Below are 24,701 nucleotides of genomic sequence, written 5' to 3' on the forward strand. Positions count from 1 at the left end.
TTCTCCCTTCGTATCTTGGAGCGCTGGCATACTGGGCAGGTGTTGACATATTTTTCCACATCCTTGCGGATCTTGGGCCACCAAAAATCTCTTAGGATCAAATGCATGGTTTTAAATAGTCCGAAGTGTCCTGCTGGTTTGCAGTCATGACACAGACGAAGCGCTTTTTCCCTGCCCGGTCCGGGTGGGATATAAACATGATTTCTATAGCAGAGCAGCCCATCTTTAAGCGAAAAGGGAAAATGCAGACCTTGGCGAAGTTGGTCCTGCGCCCAGGCATCTGCTTGCTGACTAGCCCTGATTTCTTGAGCACAGATGGGTCCTGGAGTAGGGGAAGTTGAACCAATGGGACTGGATTTGGTGTTCCCCACTGTGAGCGTGGCAAAGTTCTCAGGTTGTAGCAGTTGGGATTCAAAGGTCTCCTTGCGTCCTGCAGCGTATTCCGGTTTACGTGACAGGGCGTCTGCTTGCTTGGTTTGAGCTGGGGTCACATAATGGATCTGGAAGTTGAAACGTTCAAAGAATAAAGCCCAACGTTGCTGCCTCTGATTTAGTTTGCGGGCAGTTCTTAGATGTTCTAGATTACGATGATCAGTGTGGACTTCAATGGGGAATTTGGCCCCTTCTAGCCAATGTCTCCAAGTTTCAAAGGCTGCCTTTATGGCCAGTAGTTCTTTTTCCCAAATGGTGTAATTCCTCTCTGGTGTGGTTAGTTGACGAGAATAAAAGGCACAGGGGTGGAGGTGATCTCCCACCGGTTGTAAGAGTACAGCCCCAATTGCCACATCAGAGGCGTCCGCTTGCACCACAAAAGGGGTTCCAGGATTTGGGTGCTGTAGAATTGGCTGGGAGGTGAATAGTTTCTTCAGTTGCTGGAACCCTTTCTCTGCTTGATCAGTCCAGCGGAAAGGCTGCTTTCCACGGATGCAGCTAGTGATGGGGTCGGACCAGCGGGCAAAATCTGGAATGAACTTGCGGTAGTAGTTCGCGAACCCCAAGAAACGCTGCACCTCTTTCTTGTTAGTTGGCGCCCGCCATTCCAATACTGCTGAAACTTTGGCTGGATCCATGGAAAGCCCTAGAGGCGAGATGCGGTAGCCAAGGAAATCTACCTCTTGTAGATCAAAAGCGCATTTTTCTAGCTTGGCATAAAGTCCATGATCCCGCAGTCGTTGCAACACCATTTTGACGTGGTTCTCATGTTCTGATTGTGATCTGGAAAACACCAAAAAATCGTCCAGGTAGATTATCAAGAATCTGTCTAGATAGTCCTGAAAAATATCGTTGACAAAATGCTGGAACGTTGCGGGAGCTCCGCATAAACCGAAATTCATAACTCGGGACTCGAATAATCCGAATTTAGTCTGGAAGGCGGTCTTCCACTCGTCCCCTTCTCTGATGCGAACTAGATTATAAGCCCCCCGAAGATCCAGCTTGGTGTAGACCTTGGCTCCTCGAAGTCGGTCCAGTAGATCCGAGATTAAGGGCAGGGGGTAGCTGTTCCGCTTGGTGATATTGTTCAATGCTCTGTAGTCCACCACCAAGCGTAATTCCCCTGACTTCTTCTTCACAAACATCACTGGGGAGGCGGCTGGGGATTGAGAGGGTCTGATGAACCCCTTGCGAAGGTTTGTCTCTAAGAATTCCCTGAGAGCTTCTTGCTCTGGTTCAGTCAGGGAGTAGAGATGCCCTCGCGGGATCGGGGCCCCCTCCACCAAGTCAATGGCACAGTCATAAGGTCTATGTGGGGGTAATTTTTCGGCTTCTTTCTCATTGAATACATCCCAATACTCGGAGTACTTCTTTGGCAAGGTGATGATGGGCTCGGAGTCTGTGGCATGGCATACCTTGGCTACGAGGCAATGGTTTTGGCAGTACGGTGAAGCAAACTGCAGTTCTCTGTTGGACCAGGAGATGTTAGGGTCGTGGAGTGTCAGCCATGGAATTCCCAAAATCACAGGGAAATGGGGAACCTCGGTAACAAAGAAGGAAATCTCTTCCATATGTTCCCTTATCCACATCCTGGTGGGTTCCGACCACTGGCTTACGGGGCCCGTCTTGAGGGGACGGCCGTCTATGGCTTGCACCACACGGGCATTCTTGAAATCATGATATTGTAATCCCAGAGAGTCGGCATACTCTCTATCGATGAAATTGTTGGTAGCTCCAGAGTCTATCATGGCGTGGATCATGACGGGTCCCCTTTTTGCTGACCATAATGTGACCACGAGAAGGAACAGGACCCCGGTTGGCGGCTCTTGGATGGATTTTTTGACCGGGTTGGCGAGCCTCTCTACACCCGGTCGTTGGCTTCCCCCGCCGGCTGTGTGCCAGTCGGCTCAGACGCCTTCGACTCCGTGGAGGACGCCGCCGCAAGACGGGCGGCAGGCTTCCCTTTGGCTGGGCACTCTCTGGCGAAGTGGCCCCCGTTCCCGCAGTACCAGCAGAGGTTCAAGCGTTGACGACGGGCCTTCTCGGCGGCATCTAGTCTGGGACGCACATTGCCCAACTGCATCGGCACCTCCTCGCCTCCTCTGGGGTATGGGGTTGGCGGCGGGGGTCTCCACACCGGACGTGGCTGAACACTGGCGGGAGCGGGGGGTTTTGCCCCGGCTCTACCGCCCTGGCCTCGAACCCATTGTTTCCTGTTGGCAATCATGACTTCAGCCCGTAAACATTGATCAATGAGTGCCTCGAGGGTCTGGGGAGGATCCACCTTGGAGATTTCTTCCAGCATTTCAATGTTGAGACCCTCCCGAAATTGTCCTCTGAGGGCTACATCGTTCCAGCCGGTGTTGTGGGCCAGCACGCGGAACTCGGCTATGTACTGAGACATGGGTCTGTCTCCTTGAAGGAGGCGCCGGAGTTTGTGACCGGCTGCCTCCAAATTGTCCTCGATTCCCCAGGTCTCCTTAAGGTGATCCAAGAAGCGTTGTGCTGAACTTAGGTGGGGGGAGGCTTGATCAAACAGGGCCGTCGCCCAGCTAGCCGCTGGTCCGTCTAGAAGACTGTAGACCCACGCCACCTTGATGTCTTCTTGGGGAAACTCGGCATCACGGGCCTCTAGATAAGCTTGACATTGGCGGCGGAAAACATGAACCTTAGCAGCTTCTCCAGAAAACTTGGTAGGCAACGCCATGGCCGGGAGGCGAACTCCGCGCTCCCTCAACCCTTTTATTTCTCCATCCTGCGCGTTGAGTCTGTCACGGATGCGGTCCACTTCGTCCTTGCTGATGGTGTAGCTGAGCGGCTGTCCAGCCGGCGCGGCTCCGGTAGACATCCTGGCCTCGGTTAGTTGGTGCTTATGGGGCGCGGAGTCAAACTGTCACGACCCAGGCGGCAGAGGCACCAATAACCATACACAGAGGCCAGAATCTAACTAATATCTTTATTGAAGGAATATATAAAGTTAATAAAAACAAGTATAGAAAATAGTCCAGAATTAGACCCTTCAGGAAAGGTCAGAATTAGTCCAAAAAAAGCAATGTCCAATAAGAAATATTAGGGTCCAAAGTTGTAATCCAATAACCGAAACACTCACTTTGCCAAACAAAGTGAGGGGAGATGACAAGGTCCTTAGTCCATAAAACTTGAGCGTGGCTAGGAAATAACTTGATACTTGAAACAAGGCTTGAACGTGGAACAAGGTAACTAAGAACAAGAACAAGGTCCGTGGAATAACTTGGTAAAATCCGTGAAACAAGGCAAGGATTAGTCCTGGGAAACAAGGCAAAGTCCGTAGGTAAACAAAGGCTGGGAAGCAAGGCGAAGGCTGGATAGCAAGGCAAGGCTTGAGCTGAAGCGAGGCTTGAATCGGAGCGCGCTGTCCAGACACAACTCGCTCCGTAGGCTGACGAATTGACTCCGCGAAGTTGCTACGCGGGCAAAACACCTATATAGAGTCCAACTTTCTCACCAAAGCGGTTCTCTGGGAATCAGAAACGAAAGCTAAACTCTGAGACCAGATGTTAAACTCCTTAAAGATTCTCACGAGAACCAATGTTAATTGGCAACATTCTTAGCTGCTATCCTCGCACTCCTGCGCGAAGCTGAATCCAAACTTCTCTGTTGTTTACAAAACTCCCGGCGCAAGAACACGGGAGAAGTAGGCTCTGGGGTTGTTTGACATACTTCTGGGGCACAACTTTCTTGCAGGTGCAAGGTTTCCAGATCTGCCTGGGAAGGATCTGGCTGAGAGGAATCCAGTTCAGACTGGGAAGGTAAAAAACCCAAGTTTTCATCTTCATCAGGGATTACAATGTCCTGAGCAGGACTACAAGGCCCATGGTTCATCACATTTGGAAATAAAGAGAAAATGTTTTAATTGTAACCATAAACATTTATTTTGGTACAAGAAAATATTGGATAGAAGCACAAACATTTATCTTGGTACAGTAAATATTGGATTCACACTTAAATGCAGTACTGAAATTGTCTATTTTTTGTACTTAAAATAGTTTTCAAATTAGGCTTTATGTCTGACAGCTGAATACATAAATCCAGGGTGGCATCCAACGTATTCCTAAATTTATTTTTGGTGTAAGCATAAGCTGAAATGACTGGTTTGAATCGACAAGTGGACATGAAGGGGAACATTGCTCAGATAGCCTTTCTGACTACTGATAGCCATACATATCTATGAGTCTTACCCAAAAGTCATCCAGTGGCACAGATTCAAATTTTGTTTTCAAAGCAGAGATACACTGAAGATCTTCATATTCTGGCATGGGCTTTAAAAAATGTAAAGTTTTTTGTGGAACCCTTACAATGCTCTTGCGGATCCCTAGGGTTCCACAGAACACAGTTTGCAAACTCTAGATGTTTTAGTCTTCAGCACCTTGAGCAGTGGTTCTCAATCTGTGGGTCCCCAGGTGTTTTGGCCTACAACTCCCAGAAATCCCAGCTAGTTTACTAGGTGTTAGGATTTCTGGGAGTTGAAAGCCAAAACATTTGGAGACGCACAAGTTGAGAACCACTGTCCTAGAGCTTCTATCTGTTAGTCAAGCTGGCAAGGACTTCTGGGAATTGAAGTCGAAAACACCTAAAGGATAAAAGATGGGGAACCACTGCCCTAGTGTCTTATTAAACCACCAGCTACGTATCATTTATCCAAGACACTTGGGACCAGGAGTATCTTTGATTTTGTTTTAGATTTTTTTTAACAAATCTGTATTTGCATATATATACATACAGTAGAGTCTCACTTATCCAACACTCGCTCATCCAACGTTCTCGATTATCCAATGCATTTTTGTAGTCAATGTTTTCAATATATCGTGATATTTTGGTGCTAAATTCGTAAATACACTAATTACTACATAGCATTGCTGCATATTGAACTACCTTTTCTGTCAAATTTGTTGTATAACATGATGTTTTGGTGCTTAATTTGTAAAATCATAACCTAATTTGACGTTTAATAGGCTTTTCCTTAATGCCTCCTTATTATCCAACATATTCGCTTATCCAACATTCTGTCGGCCCGTTTATGTTGGATAAGTGAGACTCTACTGTAATATGATATCTTGGAAATGGGACCCAATCTAAATAAGAAATTAATTTATATTTCACACATATCTTCATATACCCTGTTTCCTCGATAATAAGACATCCCCTGAAAATAAGACCTAGCACATCTTTGGGAGCAAAAATTAATATAAGACAATGTCTTATTTTCAGGGAAACAGGGTACACACACACACACACACACAAGATAATTTTATACACTATTTCAAAAAAAAAATCTGTGTTTGAAACAAAGTTTGTATACACTGAACATCAGAAAGCAAAGGTGTTACCCTCTTATCCACCCACATGGATAATTTGGGGTTTGAAAATTCCGGATAAGGGATGTTCAACCTGTACTTATCCCAGGATCTCATGGGAGGTGATTATGGCAATTAAAGTGAGATCAAAATACTACAACTGTGAAAGGAAACTCCAGCCTCCCCTTGGGACCCTCTATGGATTCCATGGACTGCTAAAAATTCCTTCCCGACTGAAAGTAGTCAGAAGTTCAGTCTGGATATACAAAATGATTTTTGTTAAAGTTATACTGCTGGGAGGGTGTTACGAGTATAATGTATTTAAGAGGTGAACTGCTATTCTTGGAAGCAATCCAAAACAGCCATAGGGAGGGGGCGGGGCTTTATTCAGCCCCAGAGGCTGCTAACCTTATATAATGCTTTAAAATACTTTATATACATATAATCTCAGTGACTTTTAGAACAACAACTGTGCAAGGTAGATCAGTGTTATTTTTCAAAATCTGAATATACTGAGAAAATTATCCTTCCCATGGTTCCTTGCAAAAAAAAAAAAAAAGCTGTGAAAATTAATCTGACGAATGCAGCCCCAGGCCCAATGTCTGTCATTACCTGAAGTTCAGTTAAACATTGGGATTCCTCAAGGAAAAGAAACTGAAGGAAATCTAAATGTTCTCACTTAGCAATTATTTCTGATCCAACTGAGGATAACGATTTTATTGCCCTGTTACGATGTTAGAGAAAAAAGGAATCCTTTTTATATTCTAATCTGATTTACGTGTATACTCTCTTGCTCAAGGTTGAGTTTTTTAAAGTTTTAAAATAGATATAAATAAAAAACAGAAAGTTATAGCAGAAGTAAAATGTAATTTAACAAAATGTTAGTAGCAATGTTTTAAAAGTTTGCTGAGAAAAACCCCACAGCATCTCATTCCTCAGTATTTATCGAAAGTCCACCTGTCTTGAAGAACCCAAGAGACTAATTCACTTTTATTACATAGATATTTATGGGCATCATCCACTTCACTCAGCAAATATCCATGTGGCTCCACTAGCCTTCTCCTCTCTGTCAGTTTCATATCTGCTGTGAGGCTGCCTAAATGACTGGCTAAAAAGTAAATGGCTGTAGGAAAGGCATCAAAGGACAACAAACCAATTGGGAAGGCGTCTATAGACTACATGTACATATATATAACCCAAGGACTACCAGGGGCCAACCCACATGTGAACTTTCTGTTTTATGAGAGACTGAATTACGTCATGTCTCTTTCTCACTCTCTTTGAAGGAAGTCATTCATGGATGTGGTTAGATGCCTTCCCATGCATTATACAGGAGAAGGAACACCACTTCCTAGTTCTGAATATTAAACTACAATCAGCCAGGTCCATGAATTACAAATCACTCTAACTTTAAAAGTTAACTCTTCAAACGGAGCTTGCACTGTGAACAAGCTGATACTGTTGTCCAATTTCCTGAATGTATATTGTGCTCATTTTTTAAAGTGAAATGGAGACGTATCCCTCTTTTTTTGCCCAGGTGCTGAATTACAATTTTAAAGGGACTTAGGAGAGATATTTCAACAATGCAAGGACATAGCTATGGAGCCCCCAGTGGTGCAGTGGGTTAAACCACTGAGCTACTGATCTTGCTGATTAAACGATCCGCGGTTTGAATTCAGAGAGCAAGGTGAGCTTCTGCTGTTAGCTCCAGTTTCTGTCAACCTAGCAGTTTGAAACCATGCAAATGTGAGTAGACCAATAGATACTGCTCCAGTGGGAAGGCTCCATGCAGTCAGGTCAGCAACATGAACTTGGAGGCATCTATGGACAACGCTGGCTCTTTGACTTAGAAATGGAGATGAGCAGCACCCCTCAGAGTCGGACACGACTAGACTTAATGTCAAGGGAAAACCTTTATTTTTAAGGACATAGTTAAGGTTGCTGCCAGACTGAAAACTGGAAAGGGCGCCTGTATCTTTCATGGTTGTATAGGAGACTGAGAATGTCAATATGTGTCACGAAATCAAATAACAAGCAACATCTATTGTAGTTCCCTTTTCTACACAGCCATTAAAGATTCAGGTGCCCTCTCCAGTTTTCACTCTGACAACCATGGACACTAAGGACCATATTCAAAGGAGCAGGGCACTTTTAAGCTCAAATGACCTGAAATCCCTCATTTTTCCTCCAAGTAAGGATTAGAGATAACAGCAACATTTTCCTGCAGTGTGCTGAAGAAAGGCTGCCTTTCTTCAGGGCTCAGTGTAGGGAAATCCCAAATCTTGCTTCTAATCAGTGACTAGAGACAAGCATAGCACTGAGAAAATGCTGGGGCCTGCAAGATGAGCTTGCTGATCAGATGGGGAATTCCTGGTGGATGGGTTTGGACCATGGGCCAGAGGCTTCTGATCTCTGTTTTAGTGCAACAGCAGGCTTACAAATCCATTGGGATAGAAATCACTACATTGTGGTGGTAAACCTTTTCATTTATACAAATACAGCCTTTGTTTATATATTAATTTTTGGATTGTAATACACTCCTCCTTGAACTGGAGGAACTCATACTACCCATTTCACTGTCCTTACTTAAACATTTCATCCATCCAATTAAAATCCCCCAGTGTAATTGGATTACAAAGCCCTTCCTGAGAATCTTAAAATCTATTTTCACAGCATGGTCGCACACAGCCAGAAACCGATGCCCACAGAAGAAAGTGCCATTGATAGTAGGGGAAATTATTTACTCATTGTGTAAATAGTAGTGAAAACAAATACAAAAGTTTGTGGACTTGGCACTTTTAGAACCTGAACTTTCCCTAGAAGTCAAGATGACTAAACTGAGACTTGTACTTTGGCCATATCATGAGAAGACATGACTTCCTAGAAAAGACAATAACACTTGTTAAGGCTGAGGGCAGAAGGAAAAGAAGACTGCATCCCAGATGGATGAACTCAATCAAAGACGCCTGGCCCTGAGCCTGCAAGACATGTGCAGCATTGTTGGTGACAGAATGACTTGAAGGTCTCTCATTCATGGGATTACATTACATTGAAGTCAACTATTTATTTATTTGCCATATTTGTATCTCATCTTTCTCAACCCAAGGGGGACTCAGAGCGGCCTCACATATTGGCAACAATTCAATGTCGAATTGTTGTTGTTAACTGGAAGTTAACAACAAAAATAACAACAACAACAGCTTTTAGGTCAGACATAACTGGTGTGGGATTTCTTAGTATGGCAAGCATCAGAAGTCTTTTTTAATACCTGAAATCAAATTATTAAACAAATGATCTAGAAAGCATATAGGTAGAGTTCAGCTCTATAGACAGCAAAAGCTCTACTTACAACTGATTACATGCCAAACTGTCCTACATGAGTCAGCCTACTGGGCTATCTCATGCATGGACACAATTTTAATTTGCATCATGTACTCTTTGAGGAACTGGAACCGCAAGATACATAACCCAGAGATGTTACAAAAATATAAACACTTAGAAACATTTATAAGCCCAAGAAACTGTTTTGAATACCAGAACTGAACAGAGTTCTCAGTCAATTTACTCTTGGTAGCATCTAAAACTGAATTTATGGCCTTATTACAAAAGCTGCCTTTCTCTATAAATAATCATTTATGGGGAAACCCTATTCATCAGTCATCATATAAGACAACAGTTCTTTCACCACTATCAAGCTGCAGTGTGTGTGACCACAGATGATCCAATATGGAGACCTTTAACTATGTGTGATCTATTCCTGACCTTTTAAATTATTTCTGGAAGGAACAGTTTCATGCCACACCACATATTTTGCACATGAACAGTGCAAGGTTTAAAGAGTGGGGATGCTTAAGACTCCCAATTGTGTGGGATGCATGGCCAGTCTGTAGACCAGGGACAGGTAACTGCAGAAGAGACAAGACACATTTCCTAGATTACATCACCATGGTCAACATGGAACTTCATTTTGAGCTGATTTGTGGAATGACATCTTACGGTATGTGAGGAAACAGGAGAGTTGTTGTGGCAAGCTGTTGCATTTTGTAGTAGTTGTGACCATTTTAGGCAGTTTTGGAGAGAAAAGAAAGTTTGCTATTTAGTTGGGAGAGGGTCTAGACATTAGAGTCCCAAGAGAGGCATGCTGTTCACTGGTCACTTTGTCCACTTCTGCTGCAGACAATAACTGATTAAATGGACCAATAGTGTGACTCAGTATAATGCAATCGTTTCATTCAGAGTCTTAAATGATAATATTTAAGATTTCCTATCAATTGAAGAATATGGATGATTTCCTTCCATTTCATGGGGGACATGATTTGCCTGCTAACTACCACCAGCCCACCACTTGTGCTGCACTTCTAATGCAACTCAACTTGTGGATACTATCTAAAAACAAGCAATGATTCATATTGCCTTTGAAAAAGTAAACATATTTAGCTGACACGGCAAACAAAAAAAAACCCCTAATTTTAATTCAGCATATTTTATTGCTGCAATTGAGTTTTAATTTGGGAAATATCTAATAGGATTTTGATTTAGAACTGGGCATCTTGGTAATTCAGAAATCTATGAGTAAAAACTTAGCAGTCATGCTGTAATAGACAATGAGAACTTTCCTACAGAACAACAGAGAGCTGAGAAATACCATGCTCAGACAGAATTATGGGAGTTGTCATTTTAAAAAGTTAACTTTCAAGGGTGGTAGAAAAGAAGTATAATTCAACCAAGTCCATCTCAGCTGACAGGACAGGAAAAACTGACACAGAAAAGAATGTGTAGTAGTTAAAATGCTGACAACTTCCAACATCTTTCAACATAACATACAGAACCCTATCCAAAAGAAACACAAAAAACTCACTAGAGTCACAGGCCTATGTAAAGATATTGAAGGATTTAAGTACAGGCAAAGGCCAGTCAACCTTATTGATGTTGTGAGAACTATGCATGATTTACCTATATAACAAGTGTTTTCCCCAGAAGTAACAGTACAGAGACTCCTTGAGAAATCCAATGTTCTCTGTCTAAGAAAGGAGCAATTAGCTTCACACAGGACAGGGACAGCTGGGTCTCAAGGGAAGTTACTTTTCGATTGCTAATGGACCTGAAATGTTATTACCCTGTCTTTTATTGCTCTTTGTCCCTAGTCCTCACATGGCCAAGAAGAGGAATGGCTTCTGCCGGCACTGAAATCCCTCAATAGCATCTTCATTGACAATATCTCAGGCAGAATGTAGGTCTGTGAATCTAACATCACCACCAGTTTTCTCCTGCATGATTTCCAACAACTTTGCCCAATGAAGCCACAAAAGCCTACAAAATGTATTGTATGCTTTGAAGTTAAAGGTATCACTGTTTGTGGGTTTGGGATTTTTTCCATAGCCAACAAAACTAACTCTGAATATTTTTTGTAGAGAACTTGAAACATGGTTTCAGGCACTGCAGTCTCCCGTTTTCCCTGCAGAGCCAAATGCCTATTGATAATTTGCCCACAATCAAAACTGTCAGGGAACTAATTCATGGAGAGGTGGAAATTCTCCCCCGCTCCTCATAGATAGGAAGATATCTGGGATGTTACCACACCGACATCATCATCAGGTTTGCAATCAACCTCTTTGCACCCAGAATTTTTGTTTGGAACCAGTAGACTATTCTAGTCAGAGGATTCTCTCTACTTTTGATGAATTAGTGTTATCGAGGACTGAATGCAGCAGGTAAGACTTCTTTCTGGCTTAGGAAGAGGGGGCAGGGCTCAAGAAAAAGTAGGAGAGGATGAGCAGACTCTGATTTGGATGGAGATTTTCTCTTCTCAGATCTTCAGTGATGTCTGAATAAGCCACAAACAACTTACAGAAAGTAGAGCACAACTGTTAGGGTACACAGAAATTTTCAGATCTCAGCCATAATTATTAGTGGTACCGATAAATAGTACCTGCTTTTTATGAATAAGGGTGTGGGGATAGTTTCTTTTTTATGTCTGTCTTCAGTATCTATTCTTTAGGTACTACACCTGGACACTTAAATCGTAAGCTGACAAGATCAAAATAATACCTGAAACGCTCAGGCTCTGGAAAAAAGGTCTTCACACTTTCCCAAGGGTTTTTTTTTAAGCTATTGCCTGGATTCAGGGTGTGTCCTCCACCAAAGAAAGGGCTTCACTGCTTATTCTACAGGACCCACATCCCCTGTACACCACTACTAACAATAAGCTTGTGCAGCATTTTCAGGGGGCTACTGTAGGGCAGGCCATGTGCTTAAATATTGATCCAGCCTGCTGACTGCAATCTGGAAACTATCCATTTCCAGGCTAAGGTCGCTCCCTGCAGTGTCCCTGCAGCAGTGATGCTCCAGAGATGAACAAGAATATTCCTTTCCACTAGTATTTTGAACATGGCCTTGTTGAATAATAATAATAATAATAATAACAACAACAACAACAACAACAACTTTTTAAATATACCCTGCCATCATCTCCCTGAAGGGACTTGGGGTGGCTTACACATAGGACAGAAAGTCCAAGACATATAAAATCAACAATCCATTAAAACAAAACAACCAGTAAAAAAGAACACCATAAAATTAAACAATTAGTATAACCATGGCATAGGACATGCAGAAAAGCATTCTCTTCTGTGGACATTTTCAAGGAGTATGAAAGTCTGGGGGATAGCTTTATCCTTCTGATAAAACACCACAACATGGATGAAGGGCTTCCAGTTTTTCACCTGAAAACCTGTCCCTGGAGTGGACCTCTCTGGCTGCTCCAAATGCTGCTGGACTCCTACTCTAGCAAGCTCCACCACCAACTAAGCTGGTAAGGCATACAGAACAACACAGTAATCACCACAGTATTTTCTCACCTCTCATAGTGATATTAATCCAGTCAGGATTTCTCCAGATACAGTATACTACACTACAGTTCTATAATCTTATCAGTATATACCACACATGGATGCTTGGCCAGATATGTGAGAATATGTGAAGTTAAGGAAGTTGCCATCCCCAATGTATACTCTCAACTGTTGCACTTATGCATAATATCCTTCTGTTGATTTCTTTAGGCACCATAATCTTGTCTGGTCATGGAACTTAATAGGGTCAGACTCGACTGACCACCATCAGACCTCCAAGTAGGGTTAGGAATGAATCCCACCTGAAGCCCTGGAGAATGGCTGCCAGTCAGGAGTGTCAAAATTGGGTCCTATCTGTCTCAATATGTGGCAGCTTTCTATTAATATTTTGGAGAAAATCAACACTAATCAAGCAAAAGACCTGATTTACTATTTAAACAAGCCAAATCATCAAGAGAAGTTTCAACACTTCAAAGTACTCAAGTTTATATTTACAAATGAAGTTATCTTAAGCAAAACAGAGACCAATTTGGGTAGGTTCCAAGCCTCTAAGCCTGTCATCTCATGTGATAAACATAAACCAGGATCAAACAAAGAGGTGTTTATAAAAATTAAACTCCCCGTATAAAACTGTCGAGCTACATGCCACATGCAGCACACTCCAAACACAACACTCTGGTTGGAGAAATCGGTCTCTGAAATTCAAGCACTGAGAGGCAGCATGTATCACAGAAACAGAGGGCCTTCCTAATAAGCGAAGTGAGGCAGCTGCTTTATGCATGAGATTCCATAGGGGGGTCACCTCCACAATCACATCTGTATCTTTTCATGAATAAAAACATGCAGTGGGGTGTGTGATCATCTGGGGAGTTGCATAATATTGACTTCTTAAGTGTGAAGACGTCAAGAAACCAAAACAACATTCTAGCACCCAACAATTCAGAAAAAAACTACCTTGCTCCCTAGCTGTATTAAATGCTGACTACCATGACACTATTTTGCTCATTAAAGCTGCTAATATAAGTACCTATTTGATGATGAAGATGATGATAACAACAGTAAAACAATAATAACAACAACAACAACAACAACAACAACAACACAACTTGATTTAGACCCCTCCACCACCTCCCATAGGGACTCAAGGCGGCTTTCAAAGCAGCACACAATGGTTCCACACAACATATAAAATACAATACATCAGCATTTATAAAATCAATAACACAACAATTTACATAAAACCAGAACATACAGAAATTAAGAAAGCTCAAGTCAAATTAAGTAAAGTGCACAATAAAATATGGCAGTAGCCACTAATTTAAAATAGCAAGTATTAGCAATAAGGCAAAGAAACCTTTTTAAAGCTTACCTGCTGCAAAAGGCATCTTATAAGGGTAGCCATTCCGCCCTGTATGTACACCACCAATTCTGCTTTCTGGTACATGCATAACTCCACACAGGCTGTAACTATTAATTGCCGGTCCTTCCCCACAACAGTATGGAGAGTTACACCAGTGAAAGGGCTGAAACGAAGGGTCCGATGGTAAGGAACCTTGAGATACCAAGAGCCCCTCACAGCCCGTTGCCTGGGACAGCTCATCCTTGGGGTAAACTGAGCAATGAGTGTAAGTATTGTATCCACTTTGGCCATAATAAACATAAAATCCATTCAATGGTGTCAAGTCCGACGATTCATAGAGACAGCCACAATCTGGATGGTTTCCCGGCACAGGCAAAGGATGGAACTGAGGTACTGGGAAGGAAGGCTGATGAAATTCCTGTTTGGGAGTTGGAGATTTCTCTCCAGGCCTTCCATATTCAGGCTTCATGGATGCTTGCCCACCCATTAGCAAAGGCAGCCGGTGAAAGAAGCCCTCTGTGCCTTCACAAGAGTTAGGTTCATAATTGATAGATTCCGTTTTTCCATAGATTCTAGGAGGATCCTGATGGGTTACTTTTCTGAATGAACCCTCAGGGACTCCTTGCCAGCTGTGCTGACCATCTGTATTTATAGTGGACATTTCCTTTTTGGGTTTAACACAGCTTTTCCCGTTGGCTTTGGCCCACTTGAGCTTTGATTTGGAACTGTGGTTCTCAGGCTTGCTTTCTCCAGTTGATTTACTCCGCGACTTTAGCGGTTGGTCTTTTTCATGAGTCAGTTTCAGAAATGCAGCAGCATTGAGACTGGCCAGTCTTTTTGGAGCCGGGTGGTAGGAAATCCCACCATCCTCCGGCCTCTTTCCTTCAAAGACATCATCCAATGACTGGTCGCCAGGAGCAGACTTCGGTCCCAATCTGTTTTGGTTCTTTCCCTTCACTGTTTTAGAGCTCTGTTTTTCCGTCAGGGGCCAAGTCCCCTGAGAGTTGTAACATGTGCTCTTAGTGCAACAAACTCCACCGACTTTGGAGGCATCCTTGCGAAAACGCCTGCTGGATAAGCTGTCATCCCGTTCGAAAAGCAGGTTGTTGACAGCTTCGGCATTCAGGGAGGCTAGCCTTCGTTTCCTTGGTTCTGACAGACAAGCACTGTGCCCCTCTTGCTCCGTTCCTGGACAGGATATTGTGCATTTTCCTCCAGAGGAATCTGGTTTCCCTGCAGCCACCACCTGAACTGGTTTTGGAAAGCAGACAGACCTGAGGTCATCCATACAATGGGCAAGACCTCTTTTCATCCCGCCATGAGTTCCTTCTGACAACGATGTGGCAACATCCTCCAGTCTAGTGAGGAGCACTGAGCATGTTTTTTTATCCACAGATGAGCTGAGACGTTTCCTCAATGGGTACGTCTTTCTGAGTTCCTGTGAAATCCTGCTTTTATTCACGCCTGCAAATCTGCTCTGGCAGTTTTGCCCCTCAGTGCCATTTCCTTGCTCACTATCCTCCGCCTCAGTCCTATCCATTCTCTCACAGTCAATCGGTGACAAAGCTTGGCCCGCAGAACCAGCTGAGTGTTTCAGAAGTAAGAGCTGTTTCTTCCGGGCATGCGTCATAGGATCAATGTCCACCCCTGAGAACAAAGAGGAAAATGTCTTAGTATCACTGGCAGAGAAATGCAGCTTCACACAATACACCAACTGATGCCCAGCACGTGCTTAGCAAATGGGTGCCTTGTATAAAATATGGATTCCCAAGTGGGCAAAGGATACCTTTTAAAACAAGGGGACTCCAGATGTATTGATATGAGGCTTTCAAATTGATATGATATTTCAAATTAGAAATCTATAGAATTGCAGGCAACAGACCCATCTCTTACTATTAAACTTCCCACTTCTTTTCACTTACAAACTAACCTTATGAATTCTAGCCAACAAAAAATATGTCAGGCAGTGTTACTAAATTAAAAGCATTTCTCATCAGAATTATCCACATGCAGGATTATCCCCAAGATCTAGAGAAACCTCTTTTTTTGTAGGAAATGAATAAGAATAATGGGTATTTCCCCTCTAACTGATTTTTTTTTTTAAAAAAAAAATCAGTACTATATGCTGTGTAAAACACTGAACCATATCATTTCTCTTATCTGTGTCATTATACATTAATAATCAAATGGCTCATCAACAGAAGCACATATTTCCTAGCGACTGACTTACATATTTTAATCTGGTATTTGGGAATTGAAATCTTGGAGTGTGCCATTTAAATTCACGTTTAACAAATGCTGTTAAAAAGATCTAAAATGTGTTCATAATACATTTGAAGCTCTAATGTTGTATAAAAAGAGACAGAAGGGAAGACTGAAATGATAGTCTACTAGGGCTAGAGAAAATCCTAGAGGGGGGAAAAGACTAACTAACTGAAAGCCCTGCTTATAGGAGATCATGGCTTGCCTGATGTCAGAAATGGCTGCACGGCGAGCTGGCAAAAATAAGGAACCTGATCCCCCATAGAGGTGCAATGAAGGTATAGAAACATTCATCTGACCTGGACTCTTTATTAAAGTTTATTAAGCACTAGCTGTGCCCAGCCACGCGTTGCTGTGGCTTAGTCTGGTGGTGTTGGTCAGTCTACATTAGGTTGTATTTATGCTGTGACCTCCACCTTTCTTTATACTCACATTAGTACAGTAGAGTCTCACTTATCCAAGCTAAACAGGCCAGCAGAAGGTTGGATAAGCGAATATCTTGGATAATAAGGAGGGATTAAGGAAAAGCCTATTAAACATCAAATTAGGTTATGGTTTTACAAATTAAGCACCAAACCATCATGTTAGACAACAAATTTGACAGAAAAAGTAGTTCAATATGCAGGAATGTTATGTTGTAATTACTGTATTTACAAATTTAGCATCAAAATATCACGAGATATTGAAAACATTGACTACAAAAATGGCTTGGATAATGCAGAAGCTTGGATAAGCGAGGCTTGGATAAGGGAGACTCTACTGTAGTAGTATTTGAAGTCTGTTACCTTCTTCAGTTTTTGTGTTGATTGATAATTGCTTGAGATCCCTGTTGTCTTTGGTTTGTTGTTAATTGTAATGTCTGATTCTGCTGAGTGCGGTTTATATTTTTATTGTGGTACAATATTCTTTTTTTTGTTTTGCCTGTGTAGGTGTTTATTATTGTTGTTGTTGTAGTGGTCATGAAGGTTGGATAAGTTAAATGCTACTGTATTGTTTTTTGGAGGCCCACTGTAGCACTGACTGGCTTCTCAGCCTCAGTGCCTGGCTGTTTCTTGCCTGTGATGGTGTTGATTCTTATTGTTGTTGTTGTTGTTGTCATTGTTATTATTGTAATTGTTTTTTTGGAGGCCAAGTGTGAATGTAGGGATTGGGGAGGTGGATGAGTTGTGTTATCAAATTTTGTATTTGTTATAGTCACAATGCGTTGTTGTGAGTTTTGTGGGTCCGGATTGTGGTTTTGTGGTGTGGTTGTGTTGTTACAACTGAGAGGCAAGGCTTTTGTGTTGTGTTGCCAAATTTTGTATTTGTGGGGCGTTTAGTTGTGTGCCAGGTTTTGTATTTCTGGGGCGTTTAGTTGTGTTGTTATAGTCACGATGTATTGTTGTGAGTTTTGTGGGTCCGGATTGTGGTTTTGTGGTGTGGTTGTGTTGTTACAATCGGGAGGGAATGCTTTTGTGTTGTGTTGCCAAGTTTTGTATTTCTGGGGCGTTTAGTTGTGTTGTTATAGTCATGATGCGTTGTTGTGAGTTTTGTGGGTCTGGATTGTGGTTTTGTGTTGTGGTTGTGTTCTTACAACTGGGAGGCAAGGCTTTTGCGTTTTGTGTTCAAATTTTGTATTTCTGGGGCGTTTAGTTGTGTTATAGTCAAGATGCGTTGTTGTGAGTTTTGTGGGTCCGGATTGTGGTTTTGTGGTGTAGTTGTGTTGTTACAACCGGGAGAAAAGGCTTTTGTGTTGTGTTGTCAAGTTTTGTATTTCTGGGGCGTTTAGTTGTGTGCCAAGTTTCATATTTCTGGGGCGTTTAGTTGTGTTGTTATAGTCACGATGCATTGTTGTGAGTTTTGTGGATCCGGATTGTGGTTTTGTGGTGTGGTTGTGTTGTTACAACCGGGAGGCAAGGTTTTTGCATTGTGTTGTCAAGTTTTATATTTCTGGGGCGTTTAGTTGTGTGCCAAGTTTCGTATTTCTAGGATGTTTAGTTGTGTTGTTATAGTCATGATGCATTGTTGTGAGTTTTGTGGGTCCGGATTGTGGTTTTGTGGTGTGGTTGTGTTGTTACAACCGGGAGGCAAGGCTTTTGCGTTGTGTTGTTAAGTTTTATATTTCTGGTGCGTTTAGTTGTGTGCCAAGTTTCGTATTTCTGGGGCGTTTAGTTGTGTTGTTATAGTCACGATGCGTTGTTGTGAGTTTTATGGATCCGGATTGTGGTTTTGTGGTGTGGGTGTGTTGTTACAACCTGGAGGGAAGGCTTTTGCGTTGTGTTGCCAAGTTTCGTATTTCTGGGGCGTTTAGTTGTGTTGTTATAGTCACGATGTGTTGTTGTGAGTTTTGTGGGTCCAGTGTGGTTTTGTGGTGTGGTTGTGTTGTTACAACCGGGAGGCAAGGCTTTTGCATTGTGTTGCCGAGTTTTGTATTTCTGGGGCGTTTAGTTGTGTTGTTATCGCATGATGCGTTGTTGTGAGTTTTGTGGGTCTGGATTGTGGTTTTGTGGTGTGGTTGTGTTGTTGTAACCTGGAGGCAAGCCTTTTGCATTGTGTTGCCAAATTTCGTATTTCTGGGATGTTTAGTTTTGTTGTTATAGTCACTGCGCAAACAACTTTATCATTTTATATATATAGATATGTACCATCATTCTATCAATGAAGGGACTCAAGGCAGCTCACAGCAAACATCCAGGCATCCCCTGGGCAACGTCCTTGCAGACGGCCAATTCTCTCACACCAGAAGCAACTTGCAGTTTCTCAAGTCGCTCCTTGATACGGGGAAAAAATAAGCTCACAGTAGTGAAAAAAAGAACATCATTAAAACACACAACAAGATCCACCACCATCAAAACAGAATTAAATGAAAACCCTATTTGTAACAACTGAAAGAATGATTTGAAAACATGTCCCCAAAGACTTTATCTGTGACTGGACCTGCAAGGTTAGTAGAAATATACTGTGGTTGAGGAGAGAGGGTGGGGGAGGGTGGGAGGGGAAAAATGATTTAGAAGACAAATGTTAAAGGAAGGGAAGTACAGTAGAGTCTCGCTTATCCAATGTAAACGGGCCGGCAGAACGTTGGATAAGCGAATATGTTGGATAATAAGGAGAGACTAAGGAAAAACCTATTAAACATCAAATTAGGTTATGATTTTACAAATTAAGCACCAAAACATCATGTTATACAACAAATTTGACAGAAAAAGTAGTTCAATACGCAGTAATGCTATGTAGTAATTACTGTATTTATGAATTTAGCACCAAAATATCACGATGTATTGAAAACATTGACTATAAAAATGCATTGGATAATCCAGAACGTTGGATAAGTGAGACTCTACTGTACTACTGTTATGATTATGAATATAAAGTCCAACAAAAACATTAAAAAAAAGAAAAGAAAAAAAGAAAACGTGTCCCCAAGAAAAGTAAACACTTCACAAAGATTGACTGTCCCACTTGATCCAGATTTTAGTCAACAAACAAGGGGCAAAGCAGCATAGTAAAACGTGTATTTTCAAGCTAAAAAGGAACACATGAAACAGTACTGGGGCTGTGCAGACTGTCAGAGACTGGCATCTTTCCTGCATATGTCTAATATTTGCATATACAACTTGTGTCAATAGTTTTATGACCCATTTAGGAAAAAAAATGTCCAGATTAATACTTAATTTCATCTGGAAATTTAGATCTGATTGTTAGCCTCAACCGGATTAGATTCACTGAATCAATTAAATGTACTTGATCAAATTCCTGGTAGTTGGGACTAGCTATTTAGATTTAGGCTCTGTATTTAAAAGAAACAGCAATTAACCTTTGCCAAATAGCCACCAACATACTAAAAATCTTTTTATATCAGGACAGCACACTTACATTCTGAATGCCAATCCCAAACAAAAATGTGCTACCACAAACTAAAAGAAAGATCACACACCAAATAAAGCCTTTCCCTTTATGATATGTGAGGAGCAAACACAGCAGTCTCTCAGTCCCTCTTCCATTAAACTATACAGTAGAAATATACAGATACAGGTTACACATCCCTTATCTGAAATTCCAAAATCGGAAATACTCCAAAATCCAAAATAGTTGTTATGGGTGGCTGAGACAGTGACGCCTTTACTTTTTGATGGTTCACTGTACACAAACATTGTTTGAATCACACAATTATTTAAAATACTGCATATAAAATTACCTTCAGGATATATGCATAAGAAACACTAAATGAATTTTATGTTCAGACTTGGATTTCATCTCCAAGATATTTCATTATGGACATGGGGATTCTAAAAGCATTTCTGGTCCCAAGCATTTAGATAAGGGACACGCAACCTGTACTTTAATCATGAATCACCACTCTTGCTGGTCCATACCTCACAACCTCTGAGGATGCCTGCCATAGATGTGGGCGAAACGTCAGGAGAAAATACTTCTGGAACATGGCCACACAGCCCAAAAGACGTACAACAACGCTGTGATCCCAGCGATTAAAGCCTTCGACAACACCTTGCTGGTACTGTTTGTTAAAACAAACAAACAGGACACATGTGCACCCCACACTGAATCCAACATTTAGTAATGTTCTCCATTATGTATATGGATGTGCCTTCAAGTGGCCTGTTGGTGTGTGTGGACCCCATGAATTTTATAGGGTTTTCCTAGGCAAGGAATACTCAGAGATGGTTTTGCCAGTTTGTTCCTCTGAAACGTTGCCTACAGCCTTGATATTCATTGGCAGTCTCCCATCCAAGCACTAACCAGGGCTGACCATGCTTAGCTTCCAAGATCAGCTAGAATCTGGTACCCTTTCAGTTATTTAAGCTCATTGGTTACCCCACAAAAAAATCACAAACTGAATATTCATGGTAACCCACAGCTCATGTTTACTGTAAAAGGAGATACCCATATCAAAAAAAAACAAAAAAAAAAAAACAAAAAAAAACAACTCCAACTGTGGATAAATGAATCACTATTATATATTTAGGTTGCCCTGAGGAAATTCACTGCAACTGAAAGAAATCTCTTCTCTCTCTGGCAGAATTATTTGAAATACCTTCTAAGATTAGGCACGTAAGACACAGCCTTGCAAGGGTTATTGCCAACTCCCTCCTTTTTTGTAGTGATCACATTTGAGAATGGCTTATACAGAGGTATCGACATTTATAAAAGTAGGTTAAAGCCAATTCCTTATGTTAAGTGGCTTATTTTGACGTATCATCACTGTTTAATGGCTTTAATGAGTTCCTCTGTTTTCCTCCTGGTGCAATTTGTTCAATTTTTAAGAGAATGCAAACAGGGAAATGAGACTGCTCACATTTCCTTGACCAAGATCAAAAGTTAAGTGCAGTTCTTTAACAAAGACATAGCAACACATTTCATTCATTAAACTAGGCAAAACAAAATTCAACTTGTTACACCTATCTGCATCTTCTCTATCCCAGTGGTTCCCAAACTTTGGTCCACAGGGTGTTTTGAACACCCAGCTTGGCCAACGTTCAGGAATTCTGGGATCTGAAATCCAAAATACCTGAAAGGCCAAGGTTTGGGAACCATTGCTCTATACCATATGCGTCAAACTCAAGGCCCACGCACTGAATCTGGCCTTCCGCGTCATTTTATGTGGCCCTCCAGATGCTGGATTACAACTCCTGTATTCCTCATCATTAGACATCATGACTGGAGCTTATGAGAGTTGTAATACACTAACATCTGGAAGGCTGCAGTGTGCTCTGTTTAGTCAGGATATGTGAGTTTGATTTTAGATACAAGACTTGTGGATATAATGTCTGACATTAAAATGTTCTTTAACCTTTCCCCAACCTCAGAGCCACAAGTGCTGTTCCCATTATCCCTAGTGGGCATGGCAGATAATCAAAAGTGATGGAAGCTGTCGATCAATAACATCTGGGGACCCAAACCAGATAAAAACTAAAGATCACCAACCACTATGTAAAAAAAATTACAGTTGGCCCTTTGTATCCACGGATTGTTCATCCATTGATTCAACGAGTCTTTGAAGACAACCATAAGATTGATGTGGCCCTTGATGGAAATGGGTTTGACACCCTGCTCTATACCATGAAAGACAAATAGCAAACATCAGAATGAATTTTAAAAGATTAGTATTTATGATTTCAGTTTCTCCACTTTGCAGATATTGACTTGTTTTGGACATAACAATGAATAATGATCTGATTATTGTTTCTCCCCTTGTCTCCCTCATTAGTATAGCTGCAGACAAAACAAAACAAAAACAAATATAAGATTTTTGCTTCCCAATTTAAGTATTAGCTTACCATTATACATAACCATAACGTGCAATTAGTCTTCATGAAACTAGTTAGCTTCAATAAAATGAAAGTTTCTGAACTCCCCCTTCTGGCTACACCAATGGGGAGAGTGAGCATACAAATCCAAGGCTCCCTGTTTCCCATTTTCAAAATGAAAAAGACCCAATTTGTCACTGAGTCCAAAACAAGCTATTATAAAATGCCAGTTCGTTGAATAGATCAACATTTTTTCAACATTAAAAGGAAGATTTTTTTCTTCATAGCATAAAATACTATATTTTCTTTTAATTGTTGGTCAAGCCCTATTCCAAGTAGGAAAACAGCTTACCTATATTCTTGGCATCCATCACCACAATAGGGGGTTTGTTTAAATTAAGGTTTTTCTTCTTTTTACCGAAGTTTAACTTCTTTTTTTAAAAAAACAAAAACAAACCATGTACAACTATCTTATGGATCATAGAAAGCTCAGAGAACCAGTATGTTGTAATGGTTTGAGCCTTGGACAACAAGGTTTGAATCCCCACCTAGCTATGGAAACCCAATGCATGACTTTGGGCATGTCACACTGTCTCAACCTCAGAGGAAGGCAAAGGCAAATGTCCTCTGAACAAATTTTGCCAAGAAACCCCTATGATAGGCTAGAAATTACTTGAAAACACACAACAACAAAAGACCACTCACAAAGCTTTCAAAAGCTACAACAGTGTAAATGCAATACAACAAATGGCATGTTAAGTTTTATATCTGTATATCGTTATTTTGCAAAATAGCCTCAATTTTGAATCTTTTATTCAGTCAACAGAATTGGCTCCATTAATTTCAGTATCAAGGCAAAGATGCCCCCAAAGGATTAAACATTTTGAAATTAAGTACAAACATGTTCAATCACTGAATCAAAGTCCCAGTGAAACCAAAAACCACAGGGTCATATAAACATTTAGTCTACCAGAAGTGCACATATAGTATGTCCAATTATTAGAACAACCAGCCACACTTAGAAAAAAGGAAAGCTAAATAAAGAGTAGCACATTAAATGATCATACTGGGAAAGGTCTATACTCAGACTTCAACAAAATGCAAACAAATGTACAAATAAAAAAAAATGAAATCCTGCATCAATCAGAGTAGTGTCTAGATCAAGGGAAGTAATAGATCCATTCTATTCTGCTTCGGTCAGACCTCACCTGGAAAAACACTGTGTCCAGTTCTGGGCCTCGCAATTTAAGGAAGATATTGACAAGCAAGAATGTGTTCAGAGGAAAGTTACTAAAATGATCAAAGGTTTGGAAGCCAAGCCCTAGGAGAATAAGGGAGCTAGGTATGTTCAGTTTGGAGAAATGAGATTGAGAGGGGACATGATAGCCATGTTTAATTATTTCAAAGCAAGTCACACAGAGGAGGGGACTGGCTTGTTTTCTGGAGACTGATTCAAACTGCAGGAAAAGAGTCCACCGAAACATTAGGAAGAACTACCTGACAGCAAGAACTTGACAGTGGAATAAGCGGCTGCCTCAAAATGTGGCAGTTTCCTTCTCTAGAGGTTTTAAAGCAGAGACTGGAGGCCAACTGTTGGAAATGCTTTCATTGTGTGCTCCTGCACAACAGAAGGTTGGACTGAATGGCCTTTGTGGTGTCTTCCAACTTTATGATTCTATGCTATCTGTCTCTCACTCAGGGCCCATCTACACACACCTAAACATGGCATTTACCGGGATAAAAGGGGGTGGTGGCTACATGACACTACCTGTAAATCGGATGAAAATCACAAGGTAAAAAGGTCCTCCTTTATCCCGATTCCATCTGGAAAATGAACATATTCGCTGTAAATAAACAATTGGGGAAAGGCAGAAATTTGGCAGACCTTTTTTAATTCACTCCATTTTGTGCTGAACCTCATATGCACACATGTGAATCTGCTTATATTTATATTAAGACATGTGCGCATAAACTCATATATGGTCCAACGCACAACCAAGTGATTTTTTTAAAAAAAAACCCTTCTGCTTGATGTCCCCCATCAGCCCTCCATCTTGTTTTGATACAAATGAAGCTTGTGAAGACAGTGGATGACCCGAACTCTGCGACTAACAGGTCTGTGTGGGGACCTGCAGTCAGGTCGTGGGAATTTGTAACCCCCATTTAAAACCTGCATTTTCCTGCTGTCAGGAAGCACCCTCAGTTAATGTTCCCAGTC

General features: G+C 41.5%; 1 protein-coding gene across 2 annotated transcripts in view; it reads right to left on the reverse strand.

Moving 5' to 3' along the window:
* bahd1 (bromo adjacent homology domain containing 1) overlaps positions 1 to 24,701 on the reverse strand; it is a 97,900-nt gene that overhangs the window by 24,018 nt on the left and 49,181 nt on the right. The window contains exons 1-2 of one of the 2 annotated variants that reach the window (XM_062968181.1): positions 18,860 to 21,026; positions 13,983 to 15,620 (exon numbers count right to left, since the gene is read on the reverse strand). In XM_062968181.1, the coding sequence (XP_062824251.1) occupies positions 13,983 to 15,603 (1,621 nt within the window). In that variant the 5' untranslated portion in view covers positions 15,604 to 15,620; positions 18,860 to 21,026. Of the gene's footprint in view, positions 1 to 13,982; positions 15,621 to 18,859; positions 21,027 to 24,701 lie in introns of those variants that run through there. The other variant, XM_062968180.1, reaches the window with a different exon arrangement.

The sequence above is a fragment of the Anolis carolinensis genome, chromosome 1 (genome assembly GCF_035594765.1).
Source record: "Anolis carolinensis isolate JA03-04 chromosome 1, rAnoCar3.1.pri, whole genome shotgun sequence".
NCBI lineage: Eukaryota > Metazoa > Chordata > Lepidosauria > Squamata > Dactyloidae > Anolis > Anolis carolinensis.